We start from the raw sequence: 27,896 nt of genomic DNA, 5'->3' as shown, positions 1-27,896 counted from the left end.
TTACAGTGCCTGGGAGAGTAGTCAAGGTGGGAATTCTCACAACCATTACAAAGTATTTTGGCGAGCACTTGTAATGTCATAACATTCAAGGCCAATGTGGAAAAGTGGGACCAATGCAGATTTACAGTAGTTTTCATCGGTGAAGACTTGATGGGCCCAAGCACCTCTTCTGCACAGTCTGGTTTCACGGTTGTAAGATTCTATGAACATTTGAGTAGAATAGATTTGAACCAGAACAGGTACAATCGTGTTGTAACCAGATGGTTCAAAATTGTTGGTCAAAACACAGTTGTGAATTTGAATGGCAACTTTAATGCAATTTTCTTTCCTTTTCTTAAAGTTGATTAAAAGGTGTTGGGCACACAATCCTCTTATGAGGCCAACGTTTGAACAAATCAAGAAGATGCTTGAGAAAATGAACCCCAACAAAGTAAGCCCAGTTGACAAGATGATGAACTTGGTAAGATACTTTTTTCATCCATTTTATTGCAATTTGTTATCTAGTCCATCGGAATTACTTTCAAAATCTTCCCATGTATTTAGAATTCAAGCTTATCAAACCAAGGGTCACGAGAGCTGGAAAAGGAACAATAGGATTTCAGGCATTAAGCGGATGTGACCCATGGTGTGACACAGAATAGATTCACAGATAGACAGAACAATTGGAATTTATTTAATGCCTTTCATGGCCTTCTGTAACCCAAATGCACTTTTTAAAGTTATTCATTCAGGGGAACGAGAGCTAATTCAGCATTTATTGCTCATCTCTCTTTGCCCAGAGCGCAGTTAAGAGTCAAACACATTCCAATGGGGTCTTATGTAGGACTGATCAGGTAAGGACGGCAGATTTCCTTCCCTAAAGGACATTAGTGAACCAGATGGGTTCTACTGCTGAAGCACAGTCATCGTAGTGGGGAGAATGGGGCTAACAGTTAATTCACAGCAAATGCCCACAAACAGCAGTATAATAATAACCAGTTAATATGTTTCCAGTGAGTTTTGATAAGGGTCATTTATTAACCAGAATACTGGAGTGAACTCCTGTCCCTATGCTATATTGATCAGTGCATCGAGTATAGGATTTGGGGCTCATGTTGTGGCTGTACAGAACATTGGTTAGGCCACTTTTTAAATACTGCACTTAGCTCTGGTCTCCCTGCTACAGGAAGGATGTTGTAAAACTTGAAAGGGTTCAGAAAAGATTTACAAGGATGTTGCCAGAGTTGGAGGATTTCAGCTATAGGGAGAGGCTGAACAGGCTGGGGCTGTTTTCCCTGGAGCATCAGAGGCTGAGGGGTGACATCATAGAGGTTTATAAAATCATGAGGGGAATGGATAGAGTAAACATTGAGGACCACCTCCAAACAGACCCCACCACCAGGGATATATTTCCCTCCCCACCCCTTTCCGCCTTCCGCAAAGACCATTCCCTCCGTGACTACCTGGTCAGGTCCACGCCCCCAAACAACCCACCCTCCAATCCTGGCACTTTCCCCTGACACCGCAGGAACTGTAAAACCTGTGCCCACACCTCCTCCCTCACCTCTATCCAAGGCCCTAAAGGAGCCTTCCACATCCATCAAAGTTTTACTTGCACATCCACTAATATCATTTATTGTATCCGTTGCTCCTGATGCGGTCTTCTCTACATTGGGCGCCTCCTAGCAGAGCGCTTTAGGGAACATCTCCGGGACACCCGCACCAATCAACCCCACCGCCCCGTGGCCCAACATTTCAACTCCCCCTCCCACTCTGCCGAGGACATGGAGGTCGTGGGCCTACTTCACCACCGCTCCCTCACCACCAGACGCCTGGAGGAAGAACGCCTCATCTTCCGCCTCGGAACACTTCAACCCCAGGGCATCAATGTAGACTTCAACAGTTTCCTCATTTCCCCTTCCCCCACCTCACCCTAGTTCTAAACTTCCAGCTCAGTAACTGTCCCCATGACTTGTCTGGACTTGTCCGACCTGCCTATCTTCTTTTCCACCTATCCACTCCACCCTCTCCTCCTTGACCTATCACCTTTATCCCCTCCCCTACTCACCCATTGTACTCTATGCTACTTTCTCCCCACCCCCACCCTCCTCTAGCTTATCTCTCCACGCTTCAGGCTCACTGCCTTTATTCCTGATGAAGGGCTTTTGCCCGAAACATCGATTTCGAAGCTACTTGGATGCTGCCTGAACTGCTGTGCTCTTCCAGCACCACTAATCCAGAATCTGGTTTCCAGCATCTGCAGTCATTGTTTTTACCGCGTTGATTTTAACCCTACTGTGAATTCTCTTGCAAGGATGCCTGCCTTGAAGAAGTTTTCTTCCTCTCTCTACAAGAATCTCAGGGAGTCCCTCTCCCACTGCAACTCCCAGGTCATTTCCTCTGCTCTGAAGCTCTTCAACCATATTGTGAAACAAACTCGGTACCACAGCCACATTTGCTTCCTCAGTGCCTGCCTCCGTAACCAACTCATCCCACACGGACTCCAGACCACCTTTAAACCAGCAGAGTTCGGACTCGAACAGGACAAATAGTACAGACTACAGATTCAAAAACACCAGCAACAGTTCTCCTTCAAGATCCTCCGCTCCACGCTTGCAGCAATGCGCCGGCACCTAACCTCTCTCCAGTCAGTCCTGCCTCAGCTGAGGGGCAAACTCTCTCAGAATTGAAGGGCCCACTCTGTACTACATCCTCAGGAGAATTCATACTCTCAACAAACAGTATTTCAACTCCGTCTCAAACATCCACACCGCCCCGTGGCCCGACAGTTCAACTCCCCCTCCCACTCTGCCGAGGACATGGAGGTCCTGGGCCTCCTTCACCGCTGCTCCCTCACCACCAGACACCTGGAGGAAGAACGCCTCATCTTCCGCCTCGGAACACTTCAACCCCAGGGCATCAATGTGGACTTCAACAGTTTCCTCATTTCCCCTTCCCCCACCTCACCCTAGTTCTAAACTTCCAGCTCAGTAACTGTCCCCATAACTTATCCGGACTTGTCTTACCTGCCTATCTTCTTTTCCACCTATCCACTCCACCCTCTCCTCCTTGCCCTATCACCTTCATCCCCTCCCCCACTCACCCATTGTACTCTATGCTACTCTCTCCCCAACCCCACCCTCCTCTAGTTTATCTCTCCACACTTCAGGCTCACTGCCTTTATTCCTGATGAAGGGCTTTTGCCCGAAACATCGATTTCGAAGCTACTTGGATGCTGCCTGAACTGCTGTGCTCTTCCAGCACCACTAATCCAGAATCTGGTTTCCAGCATCTGGAGTCGTTGTTTTTACCCTTTTGTTAAACACCACCACCCTCACGTCCAACACCTTCCAATTGCACACTATCTGATCTGTAAATATTCTGACAAGCCTTTGTTATCACTGGGCTTGACTGAGCTGTGAAAGTCCTTCACCACACAGACTGCAATTGTGCAAAGGGAAAGATTCAAGGGAATTAATGCTTGGCAACAAAAGTTTGCCTTACCAGTGAACCAACCAAATGAGGACCTTACGTGAAATAACTCTGCGTAGTCTCTTGGCCAGGCCTTGATGGGCGTGTGTTCACCAGACTAAATGGGTTGTAGTATAAATTTGGTGCATCTAGTTTGGGAAAAATCAAGCGTGTTTTGATTTTCTGTTTGATAGATATTGTCACATGGGCAGGTAGATTTCTAGATTTATTCTTGACTAGGCTCAGGTTACACTTGGAAAGGAGGGGAGAGCTCTTGTGTTGCAGCGATAGTGTCCCTACCTCTGAGTCAGGAGATCTGGGCTCAAGTCCCTCCTGTTCCAGAGGTGTGTCAGAATATCTTTGAAAAGGTTGGCTTGAAAATAAATAAATGTGGCCATTGAACATTTACTAATGGCGAAAATATTCTGGTACAGGATGTCAGATCAAAATAAATTGAAAGCAGCTATGAACACAGTGAGGACAGGGTGAATATCCTGTGCAGGTTATGGGCCTGGATACCACCTAATTTCACCCATTCTGCTGAGTGGCAGCACATTCCTATTGGACACATATCAATTCATCCAGCCTCTGTTTCATCAGCAAGCATGCCATTGGTTGGTGCGTGCTGGTGTTGATGTTGCAACAATGGTGCCTTAATCAAAACCATCTACCCAATCTGGCTTGTCGGCTGCCCTCATGTTCAAGACTTGAGCCATGGGCTCCCCATTGGGAGTTTGGAAAAGGGTCACTGGACCCGACATGCTAACTCTGCTTTCTCTCTGCAGATGTTGCCAAACCTGCTGAGATTTTCCAGCAATTTCTGACTTTGTTTCTGATTCCCAGCATCCTCAGTGCCTTGTTTTGTTTTGACTCTCCACTGGATTGGTCCATGCTCAAAAATGGAAGGACTGTGGTGATTTGCATTCTGCAGGATGGCTGAGCAAAAGATTGTCCTACTCTTGGTGTCTGCCTGTCTATGGGAAGGATTGACAGGCTAGTAATCAAACTGTTTGACCATGTTACAAACATACCTTCCATGGCCAACAATTCCTGGAGTAGGACTTGAACCACTATGGATACTATCTCTGTGCCACAAGACTTGTCATTTGTAATGTATGCAAAAAATTTGAATGTGAATATAGGAGGAATGATTAGTAAGTTTGCAGATGACTCCAAAACTGGTGGCATAGCGGACAGTGAAGAAGGTTACCTCAGAGTGCAACTGGAACTTGATCAGATGAGCCGAAGGGCTGAGGAGCGATAAAGGGAGTTTAATAAAAATAAATGTGAGGTTCTACATTTTGGTAGGGAAAATCATGACAGGACTTACACACGTAATGGTAAGGTCCTGAGGAGTGTTGCCGAACAAAGAGACCTTGGAGTGCAGGTTCACAGTTCCTTGAGGGTGGAGTAGCAGGTAGATAGGATAGTGAAGACGGGGTTTGTTGCACTTGCTTTTATTGAGCAGTGCCTTAATCATAGGAATTGGGAGGTCATGTTGCAGTTCAGCCATCTTTGGAATACTGTGTTCAGTTCTGGTCTTCCTGCTATAGGAAACATATTGCTAAACTTGAAATGGTTCAGAAAAAAATTGATAACGATGTTGTCAGGGTTATAGGGTTTGAGCTATAGTGAAAGGTTGAATAGGCTGAGGCTGTTTTCCCTGGTTTGTCAGGGGCTTTACAGAGCTTTATAAAATCATGAGGGACATGAATAGGATAAATAGATAAAGTCTTTTCCCTGGGATGGGGGAGTCCAGAACTAGAGGACATAGATTTAGCGTGAGAGGGGAAAGATATAAAAGGGAACCAAGGGGCAACTTTTTCACAAAGAGGGTGGTGTGTGTATGGAATCAGCTGCCAGAGGAAGTGGGGAAGGCTGGTACAACTACAACATTTAAAAGGCAGCTGAATGGCTGTATGAGTAGGAAGGGTTTAGAGGGATATGGACCAAATGCTGGGAAGTGGGAATGGATTCGGTTAGGATATCTGGTCAGCATGGACGGGTTGGAGCGAAGGGTCTGTTTCCATGCTGTACATCTCCATGACTCTATGACTTGCTATCTGTTTCTTGATGGATCCCAATGTCGCAACTTCATCTCATCATTATCACAGCTACTGAGACCTGAGAAAATCTAACTTTGATTTATTTTGAATAGATTATCAGCACTTTTACTAAGGTTGTAGGGTTCACATTGCTAATTAGGACCAAGGATTTACATAATCGTAATTGGCCTGTTCTGACCTGTTATGAGACACTCACTGGAATGGATAAGATTTGAAGATGGGCCTCCTAGCTCAGAGACAAGCACACTACCACTGTACCACGCATGCTCGTGGCCTCCTGTTTATTCCATTTTATATTATAGGATCCAATAACTATTGGTTATTATTTTTGGGACTGCATTCTATCCCCTTCCAGTTACAGAAATTGCAAATCAGTCCCTCGCTTGATTGTACCTTGGTCATTTAACTTACAGTAACTCTGCCATTGTGTTTATACTTAGATGGAAAAGTACAGCAAGCACCTGGAATCTATTGTGGCTGAAAGGACTCAAGACCTCCTTCAGGAGAAACAAAAGACAGATTCCCTGCTGTACAGTAAGACAGCCCAGTTAACATTCAGCCCATATCACTGTCCTGAAGAGAATGTTCACAAAGCATGTAGCCTGATTGATGGTTTTGTTGTTGTATTCATCACCAGGCATGTTACCAAAGCAAGTCGCTGATGATCTTCGTCAAGGGATTACTTCACAAGCTCAAAGTTACTCGAATGCTACTGTCTTTTTCAGGTGTGTCCCTTGGGTGTTGTGAATCTGATTTCACTGTGGCCATTCTTCCCGTGTCTGCGTGGGTTTTCTTCGGGGTGCTCCAGTTTTCTCCCCCAATCCAAAGATGTGCCGGTTAGGTGATTTGGCCATGCTAAATTACCCATAGTGTTCCCATGTATGTAAAAGTAGGTGCATTCGTCAGGGGTAAATATGGAATAAAAGGGTAGGGGAATGGGTCTGGGTGGGTTACTCCTTGGAGGGTCAGTGTGGACTTGTTGGGCCAAAGGACCTGTTCCCACACTGTATGTAGTCTATGATTCTATGTGGTGATGCTGATGATGTTGTTTTGGATAATGGTGCCACATTTGGCATTTTTCTCTGTTACTGTCAAGTCAAAGCATGTCTAATAAACTGCTTTATTTGTTTAGAATGGATCTTTTACTCAATACTCTGGTGGGTTAGCTAAAGAGAATGAAACCATTTCTATTCAAACATTCCTAACACAAACACAGCATGGGTGCAGAGTGAATCTCATTGCTTCTATCCCAACTTCAGAATGTACCAGAGGGGCCATGAATGTGAAATATGCTCATGGGTCAGAGCAACACTTTGGAGATTGGAACAAAGTTTACCTTTTAAAACTGATGACTTTCAAAGGTGAGTTCTAATGAGAGGTCATCAACATGAAAAGATAACGCTGTTACTTTCTCCACTGATGCTGCCTGACCAGTTGAATACTTCCAGCAATTACTGTTTAAGAATATAAGGAAGCCTTTTGACCCTTCACGCCTGCTCCACCATTCAATAAGAGCTTCTCACGTTTAAAATGATCCCTACATTCTCCAATTTCTTCCATTCATTAATTTTAACTTAGTTTTTCAGTTTTGCAGAAAAAGGACACGTTTTGTCACACTCTCATCAAGTGAAGGTAAAGTCACCGTCATCCTCCAATCTTGTGTATTTGTATTTGCTGCACCCAATGTGGCCTACTCTATATTGGAGAAACCAAACACAGACTGTGTGACCGCTTTGCGGAACATCTCTGGTCTGTGTGCAACCCCTGACCTTCCTCTGGCTGGTCATTTTAACACAGTGACCTGCTCATATGCCCCATGTATCTGTCCTTAGCATGCTGCAGTGTTCCAGTGAATCACAGCACAACATCTCATCTCCAGGCTCAGAACTTTACAGCATTCTGGCCTTAATATTGAGTTGGGTTTTTTACCTCTGCAAAAATGCCATCCCGGATTCCCAATTCCTCCGCCTCTGCCGTATCTGCTCCCAGGAGGACCAGTTCCACCACAGAACACACCAGATGGCCTCCTTCTTTAGAAACAGCAATTTCCCTTCCCACGTGGTTAAAGATGCCCTCCAACGCATCTCGTCCATATCCTGCACCTCCGCCCTCAGACCCCACCCCTCCAACCGTAACAAGGACAGAACGCCCCTGGTGCTCACCTTCCACCCTACCAACGTTCGCATAAACCAAATCATCCGCCGGCATTTCCGCCACCTCCAAACAGACCCCACTCCTTTCCACTTTCCGCAAAGACCGTTCCCTCCGTGACTACCTGGTCAGGTCCACCCTCTACGACCCACCCTCCCATCCTGGCACCTTCCCCTGCCACTGCAGGAATTGCAAAACCTGCGCCCACACCCCCTCCCTCACCTCCATCTAAGGCCCTAAAGGAGCCTTCCACATCCATCAAAGTTTTACCTGCACATCCACCAATATCATTTATTATATCCGTTGCTCCTGATGCGGTCTCCTCTACATTGGGGAGACTGGACTCCTCCTAGCGGAGCGCTTTAGGGAACATCTACGGGACACCTGCACCAATCAACCACACCGCCCCATGGCCCAACATTTCAACTCCCCCTCCCACTCTGCTGAGGACATGGAGGTCTTGGGTCTCCTTCACCGCCGCTCCCTCACCACCAGACGCCTGGAGGAAGAACGCCTCATCTTCCGCCTCGGAACACTTCAACCCCAGGGCATCAATGTGGACTTCAACAGTTTCCTCATTTCCCCATCTCCCACCTTACCCTAGTTCCAAACTTCCAGCTCAGCATTGTCCCCATGACTTGTCCTACCTGCCTATCATCTTTTCCACCTATCCACTCCACCCTCCCCCCACCCCCGACCTATCACCTTCATCCCCTCCCCCACTCACCTATTGTACTCTATGCTACTTTCTCCCCATCCCCACCCTCTTCTAGTTTATCTCTCCACCCTTCAGGCTCTCTGCCTGTATTCCTGATGAAGGGTTTTTGCCCGAAACGTCGATCTTACTGCTCCAAGGATGCTGCCTGAACTGCTGTGCTCTTCCAGCACCACGAATCCTTAATATTGAGTTCACCACCTTCAGATTGTGAACATTTCTTCCCTTTCATTTAGCTTGTTATGATGTCCTCCTCTCCCCCCATCCCACTTACTGGACTTTCAAATCTGGCCAGAGACACACCATCGTCAGTAGTCACATTGGATAAAGACAGTGTTGTTGGGGAGAATACTGAGATACAATCTACTAGACTAAATGGGATTGAGGTTCACAAGGAGGAGGTGTTAGCAATTCTGGAAAGTGTGAAAATAGAAAAGTCCCCAAGGTCAGATGGGATTTATCCTAGGATACTTTAGGAAACTAGAGAGGAGGTTGCAGAGCCTTTGGCTTTGATCTTTATGTCGTCATTGTCTACAGGAATAGTGCCAAAAGACTGGAGGATAGCAAATGTTGTCCCCTTGTTCAGGAAGGGGAGTAGAGACAACCCTGGTAATTATAGACCAGTGAGCCTTACTGTGGTTGTGTGTAAAGTGTTGGAAAAGATTATAAGAGATAGGATTCATAATAACCTAGAAAGGAATAATTTGATTAGGGATAGTCAAAGTGATTTTGTGGAAGGTAGGTTGTGCCTCACAAATCTGATTGAGTTCTTTGAGAAGGTGACCTAACAAGTGGATGAGGGTAAAGTGGTTGATGTGGTGTATATGGATTTCAGTTGAGCGGTTGATAAGGTTCCCTGTGCTAGGCTATTTCAGAAAATACGGAGGCTGAGATTGAGGCTGATTTTGCGGTTTGGATCAGAAATTGGCTAGCTGAAAGAAGACAGAGCTTGGTGGTTGATGGGAAATGTTCATCCTGGAGTTCATTTATCAGTGGTGTACTGCAAGGATCTGTTTTAAGGCCACTGCTGTTTGTCATTTTTATAAATGACGTGGATGAGGGCATAGAAGGATGGGTTAATAAATTTGCAGATGGCACTAAGGTCGGTGGAGTTGTGCACAGTAAGGAAGGATGTTGCAAATAACAGATGCAGATAGATAAGCTGCAGAGCTGGGCTGAGAGGCGGCAAATGGAGTTTAATGTGGAAAAGAGTGCGGTGATTCACTTTGGTCAGAATAACAGGAATGCAGAGTACTGGGCTAATGGCAAGATACTTGGTAGTGTGGATGAGCAGAGAGATCTCAGTGTTCATGTACATAGATCCCTGAAAGTTGCCACCCAGGTTGATAGGGTTGTTAAGAAGGCATACAGTGTGTTAACTTTTACTAGTAGAGGGACTGAGTTTTGGTCATGTTGCAGCTGTACAAAACTCTGGTGTGGCCACACTTGGAGTATTGCATGCAGTTCTGGTCACCGCATTATAGGAAGGATGTGGAAGCTTTGGAAAGGATGCAGAGGAGGTTTACCAGGATGTTGTCTGGTGTGGAGGGAAGGTCTTGTGAGGAAAGGCTGAGAGACTTGAGGCTGTTTTCATTAGAGAGAATGACTTAATTGAAACGTATAAGATAATCAGAGGGTGAGATCGGGTGGACAGTGAGAGCCTTTTTCCTTGGACGGTGATGGCTAGCACAAAGGGACATAGCTTTAAATTGTGGAGTGATAGATATAGGACAGATGTCAGAGGTATTTCCTTTACTCAGAGAGTAGTAAGGGCATGCATGGAACACCCTGCTTGCAACAGTAGTAGACTCGCCAACTTCAAGGGCATTTAAATGACCATTGGATAAACATATGGATGATAATGGAATAGTGTAGGTTAGATGTGCTTCAGGTTGGTTTCACAGATCAGCGCAACATTGTGGGCCAAAGGACCTATACCGCGCTGTAATCAAACATAGAATGTTACAGCACAGTGCAGGCCCTTCAGCCTTCAATGTTGCGCCAACCTGTGCAATGTTCTATGTTCTATGTTCATTGTTCTGCCATTCTCACATTCTCATCACTTATTCTGAACTATCAATATCTTTTCTCCACCAGCACCCTATACCCACTATCCCAACCCCTCCCAAACTGCATCATGCTGCCCCCTTCACACTTCACTTCAGCTCTGATGAAGTGTCATCTAGACTTGAAACATTTGCTTGCTCTCTCTTCATAGATGCTGCCTGAGCCACTGGGATCTCCAGAATTTGGTGTTTTCGCCATAGTCCTACCTGACTATTAGGCTGCTCTTTTATTACAGAGAGACAGAGAGAGAGAAAGAGAGAGAGAGAGAGAGAGAGACATACAGAGAGAATAAGAGAGATAACCAGTGGTGGTTTAAACTGAGGGTCACCATGTCTCAGGTGAGGGGTGAAGTTGAGAAGGTGGGACCTTCGTGGTAACCTTAGCTGGTGCAGAAATTGAATCTGTTAGCATCATCCTGTATCACAAATGGGTCTAGCCAACTGAGGTAACCAGTCCCCTGCTCTCAGCAGGACACTTTACAAGAATACCAACGCAAAGGGAAGATAATACTTTCATATTGTGAGAGAAGAATGTTCTGATTGGTTGGAAAGTCACTTCTGGTTGATAGACTCCACTTGCTAAGCAATCAATTTGCTTTTCTCATGCAGTATAAAAATATTATGTCCCCCTTTACATTGATGTTTGTTGTGAATAGCCTGGTGAGTGACATCCTTCACCATTTTTCCAGCCAGTTCTAAACGACAAACTCATCATGAATTTTTATGTGTTCCAAACTAAGAGCTCCCTGTGTGTTTTTCTCCTTCAAAGTGATATTGTTGGATTCACTCAGCTCTCCAGTGCCAGCACCCCATACCAGGTGGTGGATTTTCTCAACAGACTATACACCTGCTTTGATGCTATCATTGATAACTACGACGTCTACAAAGTTGAGACAATTGGTGATGCCTGTAAGTATATTTTACAGTCGCGTAACTGAGAGAAGCCATTCCACAGATAATTCTCCTGACTTTTTGATTCCTGCTGCAAGGATCTTTCACATAGCGAAATTCCAAAGCTTATTGAACAGTCTGGTTTTGATTAAAGGAACATTTTAGTTGTTACAACCTCTTGCTCGATCATATTGATGCCCAAGAGAAAACCTTAGGCCCCTTATTATGCAGGGAGACTGTTACAAGTCTTCGGAGTGTATTGGATGTCTGTTATCGGTTTTAAAAAATTATTCATTCAGGAAACGTGGGTATTGCTAGTTCATTCATTGATTGCCTGTGCGGGACTGGTGCTTTTTATGTTATAGGCAAAAGTGAGGACTGCAGATGCTGGAAACCAGAGTTTAGATTAGAGTGGTGCTGGAAAAGCACAGCAGGTCAGGCAGCATCCAAGGAGCCGTTCCTCGGATGGTGCCTGACCTGCTGTGCTTTTCTAGCACCACTCTAATCTAAACGCTTGTTATGTCATGCCTCATGATCAGAATGCCACATGATTTAATAGGAGAAAGTGAGGAGTGCAGATGCTGGAGATCAGAGTCGAGAGTGTGGTGCTGGAAAAACACAGCAGCTCAGGCAGCAGGAGAGTCAATGTGTTGGGCATAAGCCCTTCATCAGGAATGTGGGGTTAGGGGTCTGAGAGATAAATAGAAGGGTGAGTGCTTTAACAGTCATATTAATATATCAAAGTGTAGACACATAGAAAACAGGAGCAGGAGGAGGCCATTCAGCCCTTCATGCCTGGTCCACCCATCAATGGAATCATGGCCGACCATTCAACTCATTCCCCATTTCCCTCCTTCTCCCCATGGTTTTTTGACCCCTTTAGCCCAAAGAATTGTATCTAAATCCTTCTTGAAAACATCCAGTGTTTTGGCTCCAACCTGAGCATTCCACAGACTTACCACTCTCTGAATGAAGAAATTTCTCCTCATCTCACCTCTGAAGTATGCTCTCCTCATGTCTCAATATGAGACCTAAGTGTACAAAGATTTCATTCTCCATTTTACCGCAGAATCACTTGAGGCTTGATGTGTTACTGGAAACACACTGCTCTGCACAATTTAATTACTGCTGAGGATCCCAATCCAGGCCACTGTCACTACAGCCACCATCCCTCTGACACCGTTCCAACCATGATCATCCCAATTATCCCATTTTCCAATGCACACTTCTTCCAGGCTGAATTCAAGTTTAGCCTCACTGTCCATTCAAGCTGAAGTCCAATGCATTTTCTACAACACTTAGCCAATTTTCCACAGGCAGCAGCTTCCTGGAAATCAAGGTGCATCCTGTAAGGCTTACTCCTTCATGGAAAATTCTCAAGTCACAAATCCTCTCTTTTCTTGGTCTCTCTCTTTTTGTCTGAGCATTGTGTGATCTCAGTATTTCAACTTTCTTCCTTTTAGTATGGTTTCCAGGTCAAGGTGCACCAGAACTCGAGGACAAGGATTATTTCTTACTCAAGCACTTTAACTCATCACTTTGTCATAGAGTCATACAGATGTACAGCATGGAAACAGACCCTTCGGTCCAATCCGTCCATGCTGACCAGATATCCCAACCCAATCTAGTCCCACCTGCCAGCACCAGGTCCGTGTCCCTCCAAACCCTTCCTATTCATCTACCCATCCAAATGCCTCTTAAATGTTGGAATTGTACCAGCCTCCACCACTTCCTCTGGCAGCTCATACCACCCTCTGCGTGAAAACGTTGACCCTTAGGTCCCTTTTATATCTTTCCCCTCTCACCCTAAACCTATGCCGTCTAGTTCTGGACTCCCTGACCCCAGGGAAAAGACTTTGTCTATTTATCCTATCCATGCCCTTCATAATTTTGTAAACCTCTATAAGGTCACCCCTCAGCCTCTGACGCTCCAGGTAAGACCATAAGACCATAAGACATAGGAGCGGAAGTAAGGCCATTCGGCCCATCGAGTCCACTCTGCCATTTAATCATGGCTGATAGGCATTTCAACTCCACTTACCCACATTCTCCCCGTAGCCCTTAATTTCTTGTGACATCAATAATTTATCAATTTCTCCCTTGAAGACATTTAGCGTCTCAACCTCCACTGCACTCTGCGGTAATGAATTCCACAGGCCCACCACTCTCTGGCTGAAGAAATGTCTCCGCATTTCTGTTCTGAACTTACCCCCTCTAATTCTAAGGCTGTGTCCACGGGTCCTAGTCTCCTCGCCTAATGGAAACAATTTCCTAGGGTCCACCCTTTCCAAGCCATGTATTATCTTGTAAGTTTCTATTAGATCTCCCCTTAATCTTCTAAACTCCAATGAATACAATCCCAGGATCCTCAGCCGTTCCTCATATGTTAGACCTACCATTCCTGGGATTATCGGTGTGAATCTCCGCTGGACACGCTCCAGTGCCAGTATGTCCTTCCTGAGGTGTGGGGCCCAAAACTGGACACAGTACTCCAAATGGGGCCTAACCAGAGCTTTATAAAGTCTCAGTAGCACAACGGTGCTTTTATATTCCAACCCTCTTGAGATAAGTGACAACATTGCATTCACTTTCTCAATCACGGACTCAACCTGCATGTTGACCTTTAGAGAATCCTCAACTAGCACTCCCAGATCCCTCTGTACTTTGGCTTTATGAATTTTCTCACCGTTTAGAAAGTAGTCCATGCTTGTATTCTTTTTTCCAAAGTGCAAGACCTCGCATTTGCTCACATTGAATTCCATCAGCCATTTCCTGGACCACTCTTCCAAACTGTCTAGATCCTTCTGCAGCCTCCCCACTTCCTCAGTACTACCTGTCTGTCCACCTAACTTCGTATCATCGGCAAACTTCACTAGAATGCCCCCAGTCCCTTCATCCAGATTATTAATATATAACGTGAACAGCTGCGGTCCCAACACTGAACCCTGCGGGACACCGCTGGTCACCGGCTGCCATTCCGTAAAAGAATCTTTTATCCCAACTCTCTGCCTTCTGTCAGACAGCCAATCCTCAATCCATACCAGTAGCTCACCTCGAACACAATGGGCCCTCACCTTGCTCAGCAGCCTCCCGTGTGGCACCTTATCAAAGGCCTTTTGGAAGTCTAGATAGACCACATCCACTGGGTTTCCCTGGTCTAACCTACTTGTCACCTCTTCAAAGAACTCCAACAGGTTTGTCAGCCACGACCTCCCCTTACTAAATCCATGTTGACTTGTTCTAATCCGACTCTGCTCTTCTAAGAATTTAGAAACCTCATCCTTAATGATGAATTCTAGAATTTTACCAACAACTGAGGTTAGGCTAATTGGCCTATAATTTTCCATCTTTTGTCTTGATCCTTTCTTGAACAAGGGGTTACAACAGTGGTCTTCCAATCATCTGGGACTTTCCCTGACTCCAGTGACTTTTGAAAGATCTCAACCAATGCCTCCGCTATTTCCTCAGCCACCTCCCTCAGAACTCTAGGATGTAGCCCATCGGGGCCAGGAGATTTATCAATTTTAAGACCTTTTAGCTTTTCTAGCACTTTATTTTTTGTAATGGCAACCATACTCAACTCAGACTCCTGACTCCCTTTAATTGTTGGGATATTACTAATGTCTTCCACTGTGAAGACTGATGCAAAGTACTTATTAAGTTCTCCTGCTTTTTCCTTATCTCCCATCACTAGGTTTCCAGCATCAGTTTGAAGTGGCCCAATGTCTACTTTTGCCTGTCGTTTGTTTCTTATGTATTGAAAGAAACTTTTACTATCATCTCTAATATTACTGGCTAGCCTACCTTCATATTTGATCCTCTCCTTCCTTATTTCTCTCTTTGTTATCCTCTGTTTGTTTTTGTAGCCTTCCCAATCTTCTGATTTCCCAGTGCTCTTGGCCACTTTATAGGATCTCTCTTTTTCGTTAATACATTTCCTGACTTCCTTTGTCAGCCATGGCTGTCTAATCCCTCCCCGGATAATCTTTCTTTTCTTGGGGATGAACCTCTGTACAGTGTCCTCAATTTTACCCACAAAATCCTGCCATTTTGCTCTACTGTCTTCCCCGCTAGGCTCTGCTTCCAGTCAATTTTCTTCAGTTCCTCTCTCATGCCCTCATAATTACCTTTATTTAACTGTAACACCATTACATCCGATTTTGCCTTCTCTCTTTCAAACTGCAGACTGAACTCTACCATATTATGATCGCAGCTTCCTAAGTGTTCCCTTACTTTAAGATCTTTTATAAAGTCTGGTTCATTACATAGCACTAGGTCCAGAATAGCCTGCTCCCTTGTGGGCTCCATGACAAGCTGTTCCAAAAAGCCATCCTGTAAGCATTCCATGAATTCCCTTTCTTTGGATCCACTGGCAACATTATTTACCCAGTCCACCTGCATATTGAAGTCTCCCATGATCACTGTGACCTTGTCTTTCTGACATGCCTTCTCTATTTCCCGGTACATGTTGCGTCCCTGGTCCTGACCACTGTTAGGAGGTCTGTACATAACTCCCATTATGGTTTTTTTGCCTTTGTGGTTCCTCAATTCCACCCACACAGACTCCACAGGTAAAGTGCCTTATTGCTAACTTTCTTATCATTAGAGATATTGGAAGTCATAAGATGTCCTAAGTTATCCATCCTTTTTGCTGCATTCCCAGTCTGTCTCAAGTTTAAATCTGCCTGCACATATGTTATCCTGCCACTTATCTTTCCATTTAACTCCATACTCCCTGTCGCTTTCACTTTCCCTTCCCCCCAACTCAGAAGTTTAAAGTCCTACTGACCACCCTATTTATCCTCTTCGCTAGAACATTGGTACCAGATCGGTTCAGGTGGAGACCGTCCCAACGGTACAGATCCCCCACCCCCCCGGTTCCAAAACTGATGCCAATGCCCCATGAAGTGGAATCCCTCTTTCCCACAGCAATCCCTTAGCCACGTGTTTATTTCCCTAATTTTCTTATCCCTATGCCAATTGGCACATGGCTCGGGCAGTAATCCGGAGATTATGACCCTTGAGGACCTGTACTTCAATTTCCTTCCTAGTGCTTGATAATCCCCAAACAGGTCCTCCACCCTAGTCTTGCCTATGTTGTTAGTCCCAACATGGACCACAACAACTGGATCCTCCCCCTCCTGCTCCAATATCCTTTCAAGCCAGTCGGAGATGTCCCACACCCTGGCACCGGGCAGGCAGCACACCATGCAAGACTCCCGATCCGGCTTGTAGAGGATACTATCTGTCCCCCTAATTATAGAATCCCCTATAAGCACTACTTGTCTTTTTGCTCCCTCCTCTTGAATGGCCTTCTGCACCATGGTGCCGTGGTCAGCTGGCTCATCCTGTCCAAAGCCCTTTTCCTCATCCATATAGGGAGCAAGAATCTCATATCTGTTGGACAAGGTCAAGGGCTGACGCTCCTGCACTCCTGAACTCAGGTTCCCCCTACCTGCCTCATTTACAGTCACACTCTGATGTCCCTGATCACTAACTGAATGTGAATTACTTAATCTCCCAGGTGTGACTGCCTCCTGAAACAAAGCGTCCAGGTAACTCTCCCCCTCCCGGATGTGCCGCAGTGTTTGAAGCTCAGATTCCAAATATTATTATTAGGGTTCTTATTATTAGGGTCAAAACGCAACTTAATCTCACTTGGTATGTGTCCTGTACTAATCTACAACATTTGGGGTTCTCTTCCATGAGTGCTATCCATTTTATTTTTATCCAGCCCACCCAGTTCCTTCTGAATCTGCAGAGGACAAAAGCAGTGAAGGAATTAATAGTTACTGGAATAATGGATTTCCTGTTGGGACACTGGCCAGGTCCATTATTTAGGGTGGCATGGTGGCTCAGTGGTTAGCACTCCTGCCTCATAAGCACCAGGGTCCTGGGTTCGATTCCATTCTGTGTGGAGTTTGTACAATCTCCCTGTGTCTGTGTGAGTTTTCTCCAGTTTCCTCTCACAGTCCAAGGTTAGCTGGTTTAGCCATTGGAAATGCAGTGTTACTGGGATAGGATGTGGCGTGTGTCTGGGTGGGATGCTCTTCAGAGGGACAGTGAATAGTTGGGGGGCCAAATGGCCTGGCTTCCACCCTGTAGAGACTCTATGATTTTAGATATTTGCCAATTTGAGCTTTTTGATTGTCAGGCCATCACTGTGAGTTCTCCCAGCCCCCAGTTTGTCTTCTGGTGTGGTCTGCATGCCTGGTGTATCCTTACACATCTCCCCTCACCACCACTCCCCCCCACACCTCCCCCCCCCCCCACTCCCCCCCACACCTCCCCCCCCCCCCACTCCCCCCCACACCTCCCCCCCCCCCACTCCCCCCCCCACACCTCCCCCCCCACACCTCCCCCACCACCCCCCACTGCCCCACCCACAACAAACAAAACCCGGAAGGCAAAGCAGAACATTGAAGTCACGTCCCTGTCTTTGTAATGGGGACGACTAAATATTGTTTTAATGTGTCTTTCTGTTCAGCTTGTGTGTAGTTTGTGATGCGAGAACTTGAACCTAGGATTTGTTCACTAACAAAGCAGACAGTGCAAAGGACATTCCAATCAAATACATGCAACGAATTCGTTAATCCTGCATTCCTATGAGAGAGAGAGTGTGTGGAGGAGTGCTGTCATCTTTTAATTCGATCTCTTAGTCAAGCAGAAATAAAAGCTGTGCCCCCCCATTACATTTATACAACCTCTTTCAGATAATAGGAGCATTTCTAGAGAATTGAAAAGCTGGGAAATGGTGCTACCTGTGTAAATAAAAGGCTGTTGAAATAAATAAAAAGCTGTCATTGATAAATCCAATTGTGATTTCACAGCAAACTTTTTTTACTGTGAGAGTAAGGGAAACGTGGAACAGAGACAGAAATTGTTGGAAAAATACAGTGGGTCTGGCAGCACGTGTGGAGAGAAAGCAGAATTAATATTTCGTTAACTCCATTTCTCTCCACTGATGCTGCCAGGCTTACTGAGTTTTCCCAACAATTTCTAATTTTGTTTCTGACTTCCAGAGTCCGCAGTTCTTTGGTTTTCTTGTTTAGGGGAAATGTGGGACTCACTCTCCCATGGGATAGTTGTGATGAAGAATGTCAATGCATTTAAAGATAAGCTGGATAAAGGCAAAAGGGAGGAAGAGAAAGGTAAGTACATGAATGGGAAAGGTTTAGCAGGATATGGGCCAGGAGCAGGCAGGTAGGACTAGTTTAGTTTAGGATTATGGTCAGCATGGACTGGTTGGACCGAAGGGTATGTTTCCATGCTGTATTACTCTACGGTTGTATATATCAAGAGGGTCCCTTGAAGGAAGCCCGTGATGTGTGTAAACAACAGTATAGACCAATTGGGTCGATTGATCTGTTTCTGTGCTGTAGACTCAATGTAATTGGAGATTTTTAGGAACACTGTGTGCCTTATGTATGTCTAGATGACTTAAGGACAATACACAGTGAACAAATTCTTCTAACAGTGACTAAATTATACAGGGGTAAGACTCAATTTACTGTTATTTTTGGCCTTTGACTGTGTGGCTTTGAGCCAGGAGGAATGTTTTTAAATAAGTCTTCATTCCCTGCAGATGGATTTGCATCATAAATCCCTGCTGGAAAGCATAAAGTCAGCTCTTAAATAAAATAGTTAACCTATTTGACACCATTTATCATTTATTTGGCTGACTATATTATATGAGACCGGTTTCATGCATATTACATTTCAGTTCACAAAGCACACAGGGACAGATGTAAGAATTCTAGATATTCCAAGCGAACAATATCGCAAGTGTTTATTGCAGTCCAGAACAAAAATGATTCCTGTCAAACCGCTATGGCTATTCCTGCTGCTGTGTGTTAATGATAACATTTGATGATTCTGTATGGGACTCTGTATTCCCTGTCAGATGTGAAGGGAACAATCAAAGTGCCAGGACAACATTAGAAGTTCTTTGTAGCAAATTGACAAACGCCTTTACTGTATCCAAACTGAGAGAATAAATGTCACTGTGAAGAAAAATTAATGCAGCAATTATCTTTTAATGGAAATGAGATTTGGCCTTTGGTTCCCTTCAGCAGGAAAAGTTTAAGAACTGTTTTGTGAAGGTTTGAAATGCAGTGAGTGGTTTCCCAGTTTCCTCTCTCTGGTTCTGCTTCAGTTAAAAAAAAAACTAGACTAAGTGTAAAACACAGTTTCTGCTGCTTTGTTTGTTTGAGCTTCAGAAATCATATCAATCACCCTGAGGGAGTCACTTCAGAAACTCAGCACTATCCAGGATAAAGCAGCCCGATTGATTGGCACCCCGTCCACATCCTTCAACATTCACTCCTTTCACCACTGACACTCAATAGCAGCACCTACAAGATGCACTGCAGCAACACACCCACACTCATGCACTACCATCTTCCAAACCCAGCACACACAATGGAACACCACCCCTTAGCAAGTTCCCCTCCAAACCATTCACTATCCTGACTTGGAAGTATAGCCTTCACTTGTCCCTGGATCTGAAAACCATGAAGAATGTCATTGCGGGTCGACCCACAACATATGGCAGCGGTTCAAGAACAAACATAGAACATAGAACATCGAACAGTACAGCACAGAACAGGCCCTTCAGCCCACGATGTTGTGCCGACCATTGATCCTCATGTATGCACCCTCAAATTTCTGTGACCATATGCATGTCCAGGAGTCTCTTAAATGTCCCCAATGACCCTGCCTCCACAACTGCTGCTGGCAACGCATGCCATGCTCTCACAACTCTCTGTGTAAAGAGGTAAAAACAATGACTGCAGATGCTGAATTCCCTTCCCACGTGGTTAAAGATGCCCTCCAACGCATCTCGCCTACATCCCGGACCTCCGCCCTCAGACCTCACCCCTCAAACCGCAACAAGGACAGAACGCCCCTGGTGCTCACCTTCCACCCTACCAACCTTCGCATAAACCAAATCATCCGCCGACATTTCCGCCACCTCCAAACACACCCCACTACCAGGGATATATTTCCCTCCCCACCACTTTCCACCTTCTGCAAAGACCGTTCCCTCCGCAACTACCTGGTCAGGTCCACGCACCCCCTACAACCCATCCTCCAATTCTGGCACTTTCCCCTGCCACCGCAGGAACTGTAAAACCTGTGCCCACACCTCCTCCCTCACCTCTATCCAAGGCCCTAAAGGAGCCTTCCACATCCATCAAAGTTTTACTTGCACATCCACTAATATCATTTATTGTATCCGTTGCTCCCGATGTGGTCTTCTCTACATTGGGGAGACTGGGTGCCTCCTAGCAGAGCGCTTTAGGGAACATCTCCAGAACACCCGCACCAATCAACCACACCGCCCCGTGGCCCAACATTTCAACTCCCCCTCCCACTCTGCCGAGGACATGGAGGTCCTGGGCCTCCTTCACCGCCGCTCCCTCACCACCAGACGCCTGGAGGAAGAACGCCTCATCTTCCGCCTCGGAACACTTCAACCCCAGGGCATCAATGTGGACTTCAACAGTTTCCTCATTTCCCCTTCCCCCACCTCACCCTAGTTCTAAACTTCCAGTTCAGCACTGTCCCCATGACTTGTCCGGACTTGTCCTACCTGCCTATCTTCTTTTCCACCTATCCACTCCACCTTCTCCTCCCTGACCTATCACCTTCATCCCCTCCCCCACTCACCCATTGTACTCTATGCTACTTTATCCCCACCCCCACCCTCCTCTAGCTTATCTCTCCACGCTTCAGGCTCACTGCCTTTATTCCTGATGAAGGGCTTTTGCCCGAAACGTCGATTTCGAAGCTACTTGGATGCTGCCTGAACTGCTGTGCTCTTCCAGCGCCACTAATCCAGAATCTCTGTGTAAAGAACCCACCTCTGACATCCCCTCTATACTTTCCTCCAACCAGCTTAAAACTATGACCCCTCGTGTTAATAATTTCTGCCGTGGGAAATAGTCTCTGGCTATCGACTCTATCTATGCCCCTCATTATCTTGTATATCTCAATTAGGTCCCCTCTCCTCCTCCTTTTCTCCAATGAAAAAAGTCCGAGCTGAGTCAACCTCTCTTCATAAGATAAGCCCTCCAGTCCAGGCAGCATCCTGATAAACCTCCTCTGAACCCTCTCCAAAGCATCAACATCTTTCCTATAATAGGGCGACCAGAACTGGACACAGTATTCCAAGTGCAGTCTAACCAAAGTTTTATAGAGCTGCAACAAGATCTCATGACTCTTAAACTCAATCCTCCTGTTAATGAAAGCCAAAACACCATATGCTTTCTTAACAACCCTGTCCACTTGGGTGGCCATTTTAAGGGATCTTTGTACCTGCACACCAAGATCCCTCTGTTCCTCCACACTGCCAAGAATCCTATCCTTAATCCTGTACTCAGCTTTCAAATTCGACCTTCCAAAATGCATCACCTCGCATTTATCCAGGTTGAACTCCATCTGCCACCTCTCAGTCCATCTCTGCATCCTGTCAATGTCCTGCTGCAGCCTACAACAGCCCTCTATACTGTCAACGACACCTCCAACCTTTGTGTCATCTGCAAACTTGCTGACCCATCCTTCAATCCCCTCATCCAAGTCATTAATAAAAATTACAAACAATAGAGGCCCAAGGACAGAGCCCTGTGGAACACCACTCACCACAGACTTCCAGGCAGAATATTTTTCTTCTACTACCACTCACTGTCTTCTGTTCGCCAGCCAATTCTGTATCCAGACAGCTAAGTTCCCCTGTATCCCATTCCTCCTGACCTTCTGAATGAGTCTGCCATGGGGAACCTTATCAAATGCCTTGCTGAAGTTCATATACACCACGTCCACAGCTCGACCCTCATCAACTTTTCTAGTCACATCCTCAAAGAACTCGATAAGGTTTGTGAGGCATGACCTGCCCCTCACAAAGCCGTGTTGACTGCATTTAATCAAGCCATGCTCCTCCAGATAGTCATAAATCCTATCCCTCAGAATCCTTTCTAACACCTTGCAAACGACAGACGTGAGACTTACTGGTCTGTAATTGCTGGGTATTTCCCTATTTCCTTTCTTGAAGAGAGGAATTACATTTTCCTCTCTCCAGTCCTCAGGTACGACTCCAGTGGAGAGCGAGGATGCAAAGATCTTCGCGAGTGGCGAAGTAATTGCATTTCTCGTTTCCCAAAGCAGCTGAGGACAAATCTGGTCCGGGCCTGGCGACTTGTCAATCTTAATATTTGACAAAAATTTCAGCACATCAGCTTCCTCTATCTCTATCCATTCCAGCATGCACACCTGCTCTTCAAAGGTTTCATTCACTACAAAGTTCGTTTCTTTCATAAAGACAGAAGCAAAAAACTCATTTAGGGCTTCCCCTACCTCCCCAGACTCCACACACAAGTTCCCTATGCTATCCCTGATTAGCCCTACTCTTTCTTTGGCCATTCTCTTATTCCTCACATAAGTGTAAAATGCCTTTGTGTTCTCCTTAATCTGTTCTGCCAAGCCTTTCTCGTGCCCCCTCCTGGCTCTCCTCAGACCATTTTTGAGCTCCTTCAACACATGCCTGTAATCCTCTAGAGCTGAGCTTGACCCTAACTTCCTCCACCTTATGTAAGCTACCTACTTCCTTTTGATGAGAAACTCCACCGCTCTCGTCATCCAAGGTTCCTTTATCTTACCCCTTCTTGCCTGTCTCAGAGGGACATATTTATTCATCACTCCAAACAACTGTTCCTTAAACAGTCTCCACATGTCTATAGTGCCTTTACCATGGAACAATTGCTCCCAATCCATGCTTCCTAACTCATGTCTAATCACATCATAGTTTCCTCTTCCCCAATTAAATATCCTCCCATTTTGCCTAATCCTCTCCTTCTCCATAGCTATGTAGAATGTCAGGCAGTTGTGGTCACTATCATCAAAATGCTCTCCCACCACAAGATCTGATACCTGACCCGGCTCGTTTCCGAGCACCATGTCTAGAATGGTCTCTCCCTTCGTCGGCCTGTTAACGTACTGAGTTAGGAAACCCTCCTGAACACACCTTACAAAAACAGCTCCATTTAAATCTTCTGCTCAAAGGAGGTTCCAATCAATATTGGGAAAGTTAAAGTCACCCATTACAACAACCCAGAGGTAGCTCACCCTCACCTTCTCAAGGGGCAAATTGGGACGGGCAGTAAATGCTGGCCCAGACAATGTCAGTCACATCCTGTGAATGATTAAGAAGTTAGTGGATGTAAAAAATTTAGAATTTTCAGAAAACCTTTGATTAAACCCGACGCTGAACAAAGAGACCTTGGAGTGCAGGGTCATAGCTACTTGAAAGTGGAGTCGCTGGTAGATAGGATAGTGAAGAAGGCATTTGGTATGCTTTCCTTTATTAGAGTATTGAGTCCAGGAGTTGGGAGGTCATGTTGAGGCTGTAGAGGACATTGGTTAGGCCACTGTTGGAATATTGCGTGCAATTCTGGTCTCCTTCCTATCGGAAAGATGTTGTGAAACTTGAAAGGGTTCAGAAAAGATTTACAAGGATGTTGCCAGGGTTGTAGGGTTTGAGCTATAGAGGGAGGTTGAACAGGCTGAGGCTATTCTCCCTGGAGGGGTGACCTTATAGAGGTTTATAAAATCATGCGGGGCACGGAAAGTCTTTTCCCTGGGGTCAGGGAGTCCAGAACTCGAGGGCATAGGTTTAGGGTGAGAGGGGAAAGATATCATAGACATGTAAGGGGCAACTTTTTCACGCAGAGGGTGGTATGTGTATGGAATGAGCTGCCAGAGGAAGTGGTGGAGGCTGGTACAATTGCAACTTTTAAAAGACATCTGGATGGGTATATGAAGAGGAAGTGTTGGAGGGATATTGGCTAAGTGCTGGCAGGTGGGACTAGATTAGGTTAGGATATCTGGTCGGCATGGACGAGTTGGACTGAAGGGTCTGTTTATGTGCTGTCAATCTCTATGACTCTATGTATAGGGGAGGTGATGGACTCGTGGTATTATCAGTAGACTGTTAATCCAGGAATGCAGATAATGTTCTGGGGATGGGTTCAAATCTTGCCACAGCAGGTGGTGGAATTTGAATTCAATAAACATTTGGAATTAAGCGTCTCATAAATTGATTGTTGGAAAAGCCCATCTGGCTCACTAAGGCCCTCAGGGAAGGAAACTGCCATGCTTACCTGGTCTGGTGTACATATGACTCCAGACCCACAGCAACATGATTGACTCTTAACTGCCCTCTGGGCAATTGGGGATGAGCAATAAATAATGGCTGATGTTTGACTTAATATCTTCCTGTATAGTTTGGGTTCTAATTTTGTCAGGTAATCTTTTCTACAAAGTGTCTTGAGATGTTTCAATGTTAAAATGGGGCTTTCCGTAAGCATGTATTTTGTGTCACCTTCTAAGGTGGGTTGGTGTCCATTCAGCTGCAGGTTGGATTATGCAGAAAACCCCTACGAGTAATGCAGAAAGAAAGGCTGTCCGCTCTGACAGTGTCCACTCTGATGATGCTCTGCTCTTTCTACCCCCAGATATGGTGGTATCAGGTGTGCCAAAAGAGAATGGCATCAAGCACGCATCCGAGATCGCAAGCATGGCATTGGATTTAGTCGCAGTCTGCTCTTCATTCATCATCCCGCACAAACCAGACGTTAAGTTGAAAATCCGGGCGGGCATTCACTCAGGTAGCTTATTTCTGTTTCTCAGACACCAAGTATTTGATAAATTCTTGGAAATCTCACCAGCTGGAAGCTATCCAATGGCTCTGTCAATCATTATTCAGCATTGTAAGGTGGCTCCCTCGCCTGCTGTTGCCTTTGTGATGATATTTGTTTGATGGATACAGTCTCAGTCAGTCCTGTATCAGCACTTGAGACACAAGGCCAGTTTGTGGACATGAACTGCTTGTGTTCAGACATGGTTTAATGAATATGTGGGTGAGCTCAAAGGGATGTAATTGTAATTTCTGGGTTCCTCCAGTTCTGGAGTCTTGTCCATCACATTCTTCCTCTGCTCTGCCAATATCTAAGGTGTTGAAATTTCCTCCTTAGACAACTTTTCTGCTGAAAACCTACCTCTTGACAAATCCACCGACTCCCACAGCTACCTGGATTACACCTCTTCCCACCCTACCTCCTGCAAAAATGCCATCCCATATTCCCAATTCCTCCACCTCCACAGCATCTGCTCCCAGGAGGACCAGTTCCACCACAGAACACAGCAGATGATTTCCTTCTTTAGAGACCGTAATTTCCCTTCTCACATGGTTAAAGATGCCCTCCAACGCATCTCATCCACATCCCGCCCCCTCCGCCCTCAAACCCCACCCCTCCAACTGTAACAAGGACAGAACCCCCCGAACAACCTTCCACCCTACCAACCTTCGCATAAACCACATCATCCGACAACATTTCCGCTACCTCCAAACGGTCCCCACCACCAGGGATATATTTCTCTCCCCACCCCTTTCCACCTTCAGCAAAGACCGTTCCCTCCATGATTACCTGGTCAGGTCCACGCCCCCAACAACCCACCCTCCCCTCCTGGCACCTTCCCCTGCCACCGCAGGAATTGCAAAACCTGCGCCCACACCTCCTCCCTCACCTCCATCCAAGGCCCCAAAGGAGCCTTCCACATCCATCAAAGTTTTACCTGCACATCCACCAATATCATTTATTGTATCCGTTGCTCCCGATGCGGTCTCCTCTACACTGGGGAGACTGGTCGCCTCCTAACAGAGTGCTTTAGGGAACATCTCCGGGACACCCGCACCAATCAACCCCACCACCCCGTGGCCCAACATTTCAACTCCCCTTCCCACTCTGCCGAGGACATGGAGGTCCTAGGCCTCCTTCACCGCCGCTCCCTCACCACCCGACGCCTGGAGGAAGAACACCTCATCTTCCACCTTGGAACACTTCAACCCCAGGGCATCAATGTGGACTTCACCAGTTTCCTCATTTCCCCTTCCCCCACCTCACCCCAGTTCCAACCTTCCAGCTCAGCACCATCCTCATGACCTGTCCTGCCTGCCTATCTTTCTTTCCACCAATCCACTCCACCTTCCTCTCTGACCTATCACCTCCATCCCCACCCCCATTCACCTGTTGTACTCTATGCTACTTTCTCCCCCCCCCCCCACCCCCCCCCCCCCTCTCATTGATCTCTCCACTCTGCAGGCTCCCTGCCTCTATTCCTGATGAAGGGCTTTTGCCCGAAACGTCAATTTTCCTGCTCCTCAGATGCTGCCTAATCTGCGGTGCTTTTCCAGGACCACTCTAATCTCAAATCTTTTAGATCCTCTCCATCCTAATAATTCTGCCCTGGGTCAGCTTCTGACGGAACACACTCCTGTGAAATATGTTAGAATCATAGAATCATGGAATCTCTACAGTATGGAAACAGGTCCTTCGGCCCAACAAGTCCACACCGACCTTCCAAAGAGTATCACACCCAGACCCATTCTCTTACCCTATGATCCTATACTTAACCCTGACTAATGCATCTAACCTATGTATCCCTGAACACTATGGGCAATGTTAGCATGGCCAATTCACCTAACCTGCACATCTTTGGACTGTGGGAAGAAACCAGAGCACCCGGAGGAAACCCACGCAGATGTTGGGTCAGTTTACAACATTAAAAACACAACTTGCTCATGTCCACTGATATTTCCCAGCAGTGTACCCAGTGAGTTTTCAAAAGTGAGAACTTGTGATAATTTTGTTCCTTTCCCTATCTCATTTGGTTGAAAGAAGTCATAAGCATCTAGCCTGAATATTTCTGGCCCTCTTGTGTGCCTCTTGCATCACCTTCCTTAACTTAGAAGCAAGCTGGCTGAACACACAACTGAATTTCCTTGTGTCTGTTTGAAAGGTCCAGTGGTGGCTGGTGTGGTTGGAACCAAAATGCCTCGTTACTGTTTATTCGGAGATACCGTTAATACTGCATCAAGGATGGAGTCAACAAGTGAGGGTAGGTTATACAGCACAACATTAGTACCTTAATGATGATAGACTCTATGACTGTGATAAACTATTCTTTCCCATTCCACTCAACCTGTCTACTGTCTTTCATGTATCCTCCTCTGTCAATGCCTCACTTCCGTTGCCCAGTGAGCAGGGACTCACCTCTTAAACCTATTTCCCCGTCCCCAGGTCAGAATCTGAGGCTGACCCAAATCGCTCACATATTTCACCCTGAGTTGAGCTGGCAAATGCACATTTACACAAGAAGGGACAAGTGTAGGCTACTCGGCCCTTCTAGCCTGCTCCACCATTCAATAAGATCATGACTGATCTCAACTCTCCATTCCCGCACAGCCCAGATAATCATTCATTCCCTTGAGTCATCAAGGCACTATCTACCCTTGCCTTAAAAAGAGAAACATAGACCATTGGAGCATGTGTAGGCCATTCAGCCCTTCAAGCACTCTCTCCCATTCAATATGATCATGACTGACCATCTAACTCCACTTTTTCCGCCATAACCTTTGATTACATTAACCTTAAGAATTATATTTAACTCATCTGTTCTGAAGAAGGGTCAGTGAACCCAAAACATTAGCTCTGCTTTCTC

General features: G+C 45.9%; 1 protein-coding gene across 1 annotated transcript in view; it reads left to right on the top strand.

Annotated features, from left to right (window-relative positions):
• Window positions 1–27,896, top strand: part of LOC140479490 (atrial natriuretic peptide receptor 2-like) — a 103,373-nt gene that overhangs the window by 47,120 nt on the left and 28,357 nt on the right. The window contains exons 16-21 of the mRNA XM_072573323.1: window positions 341–460; window positions 5,957–6,050; window positions 6,154–6,241; window positions 11,218–11,357; window positions 24,851–25,003; window positions 27,195–27,293. Coding sequence (XP_072429424.1) covers window positions 341–460; window positions 5,957–6,050; window positions 6,154–6,241; window positions 11,218–11,357; window positions 24,851–25,003; window positions 27,195–27,293 — 694 coding nt within the window. The remainder of the gene's footprint in view (window positions 1–340; window positions 461–5,956; window positions 6,051–6,153; window positions 6,242–11,217; window positions 11,358–24,850; window positions 25,004–27,194; window positions 27,294–27,896) is intronic.

The sequence above is a fragment of the Chiloscyllium punctatum genome, chromosome 7, assembly GCF_047496795.1.
Source record: "Chiloscyllium punctatum isolate Juve2018m chromosome 7, sChiPun1.3, whole genome shotgun sequence".
Taxonomy (NCBI): domain Eukaryota; kingdom Metazoa; phylum Chordata; class Chondrichthyes; order Orectolobiformes; family Hemiscylliidae; genus Chiloscyllium; species Chiloscyllium punctatum.
The sequence above is the reverse complement of the archived record's forward strand: the minus strand, read 5'-3'. Positions and strand labels throughout refer to the sequence as shown.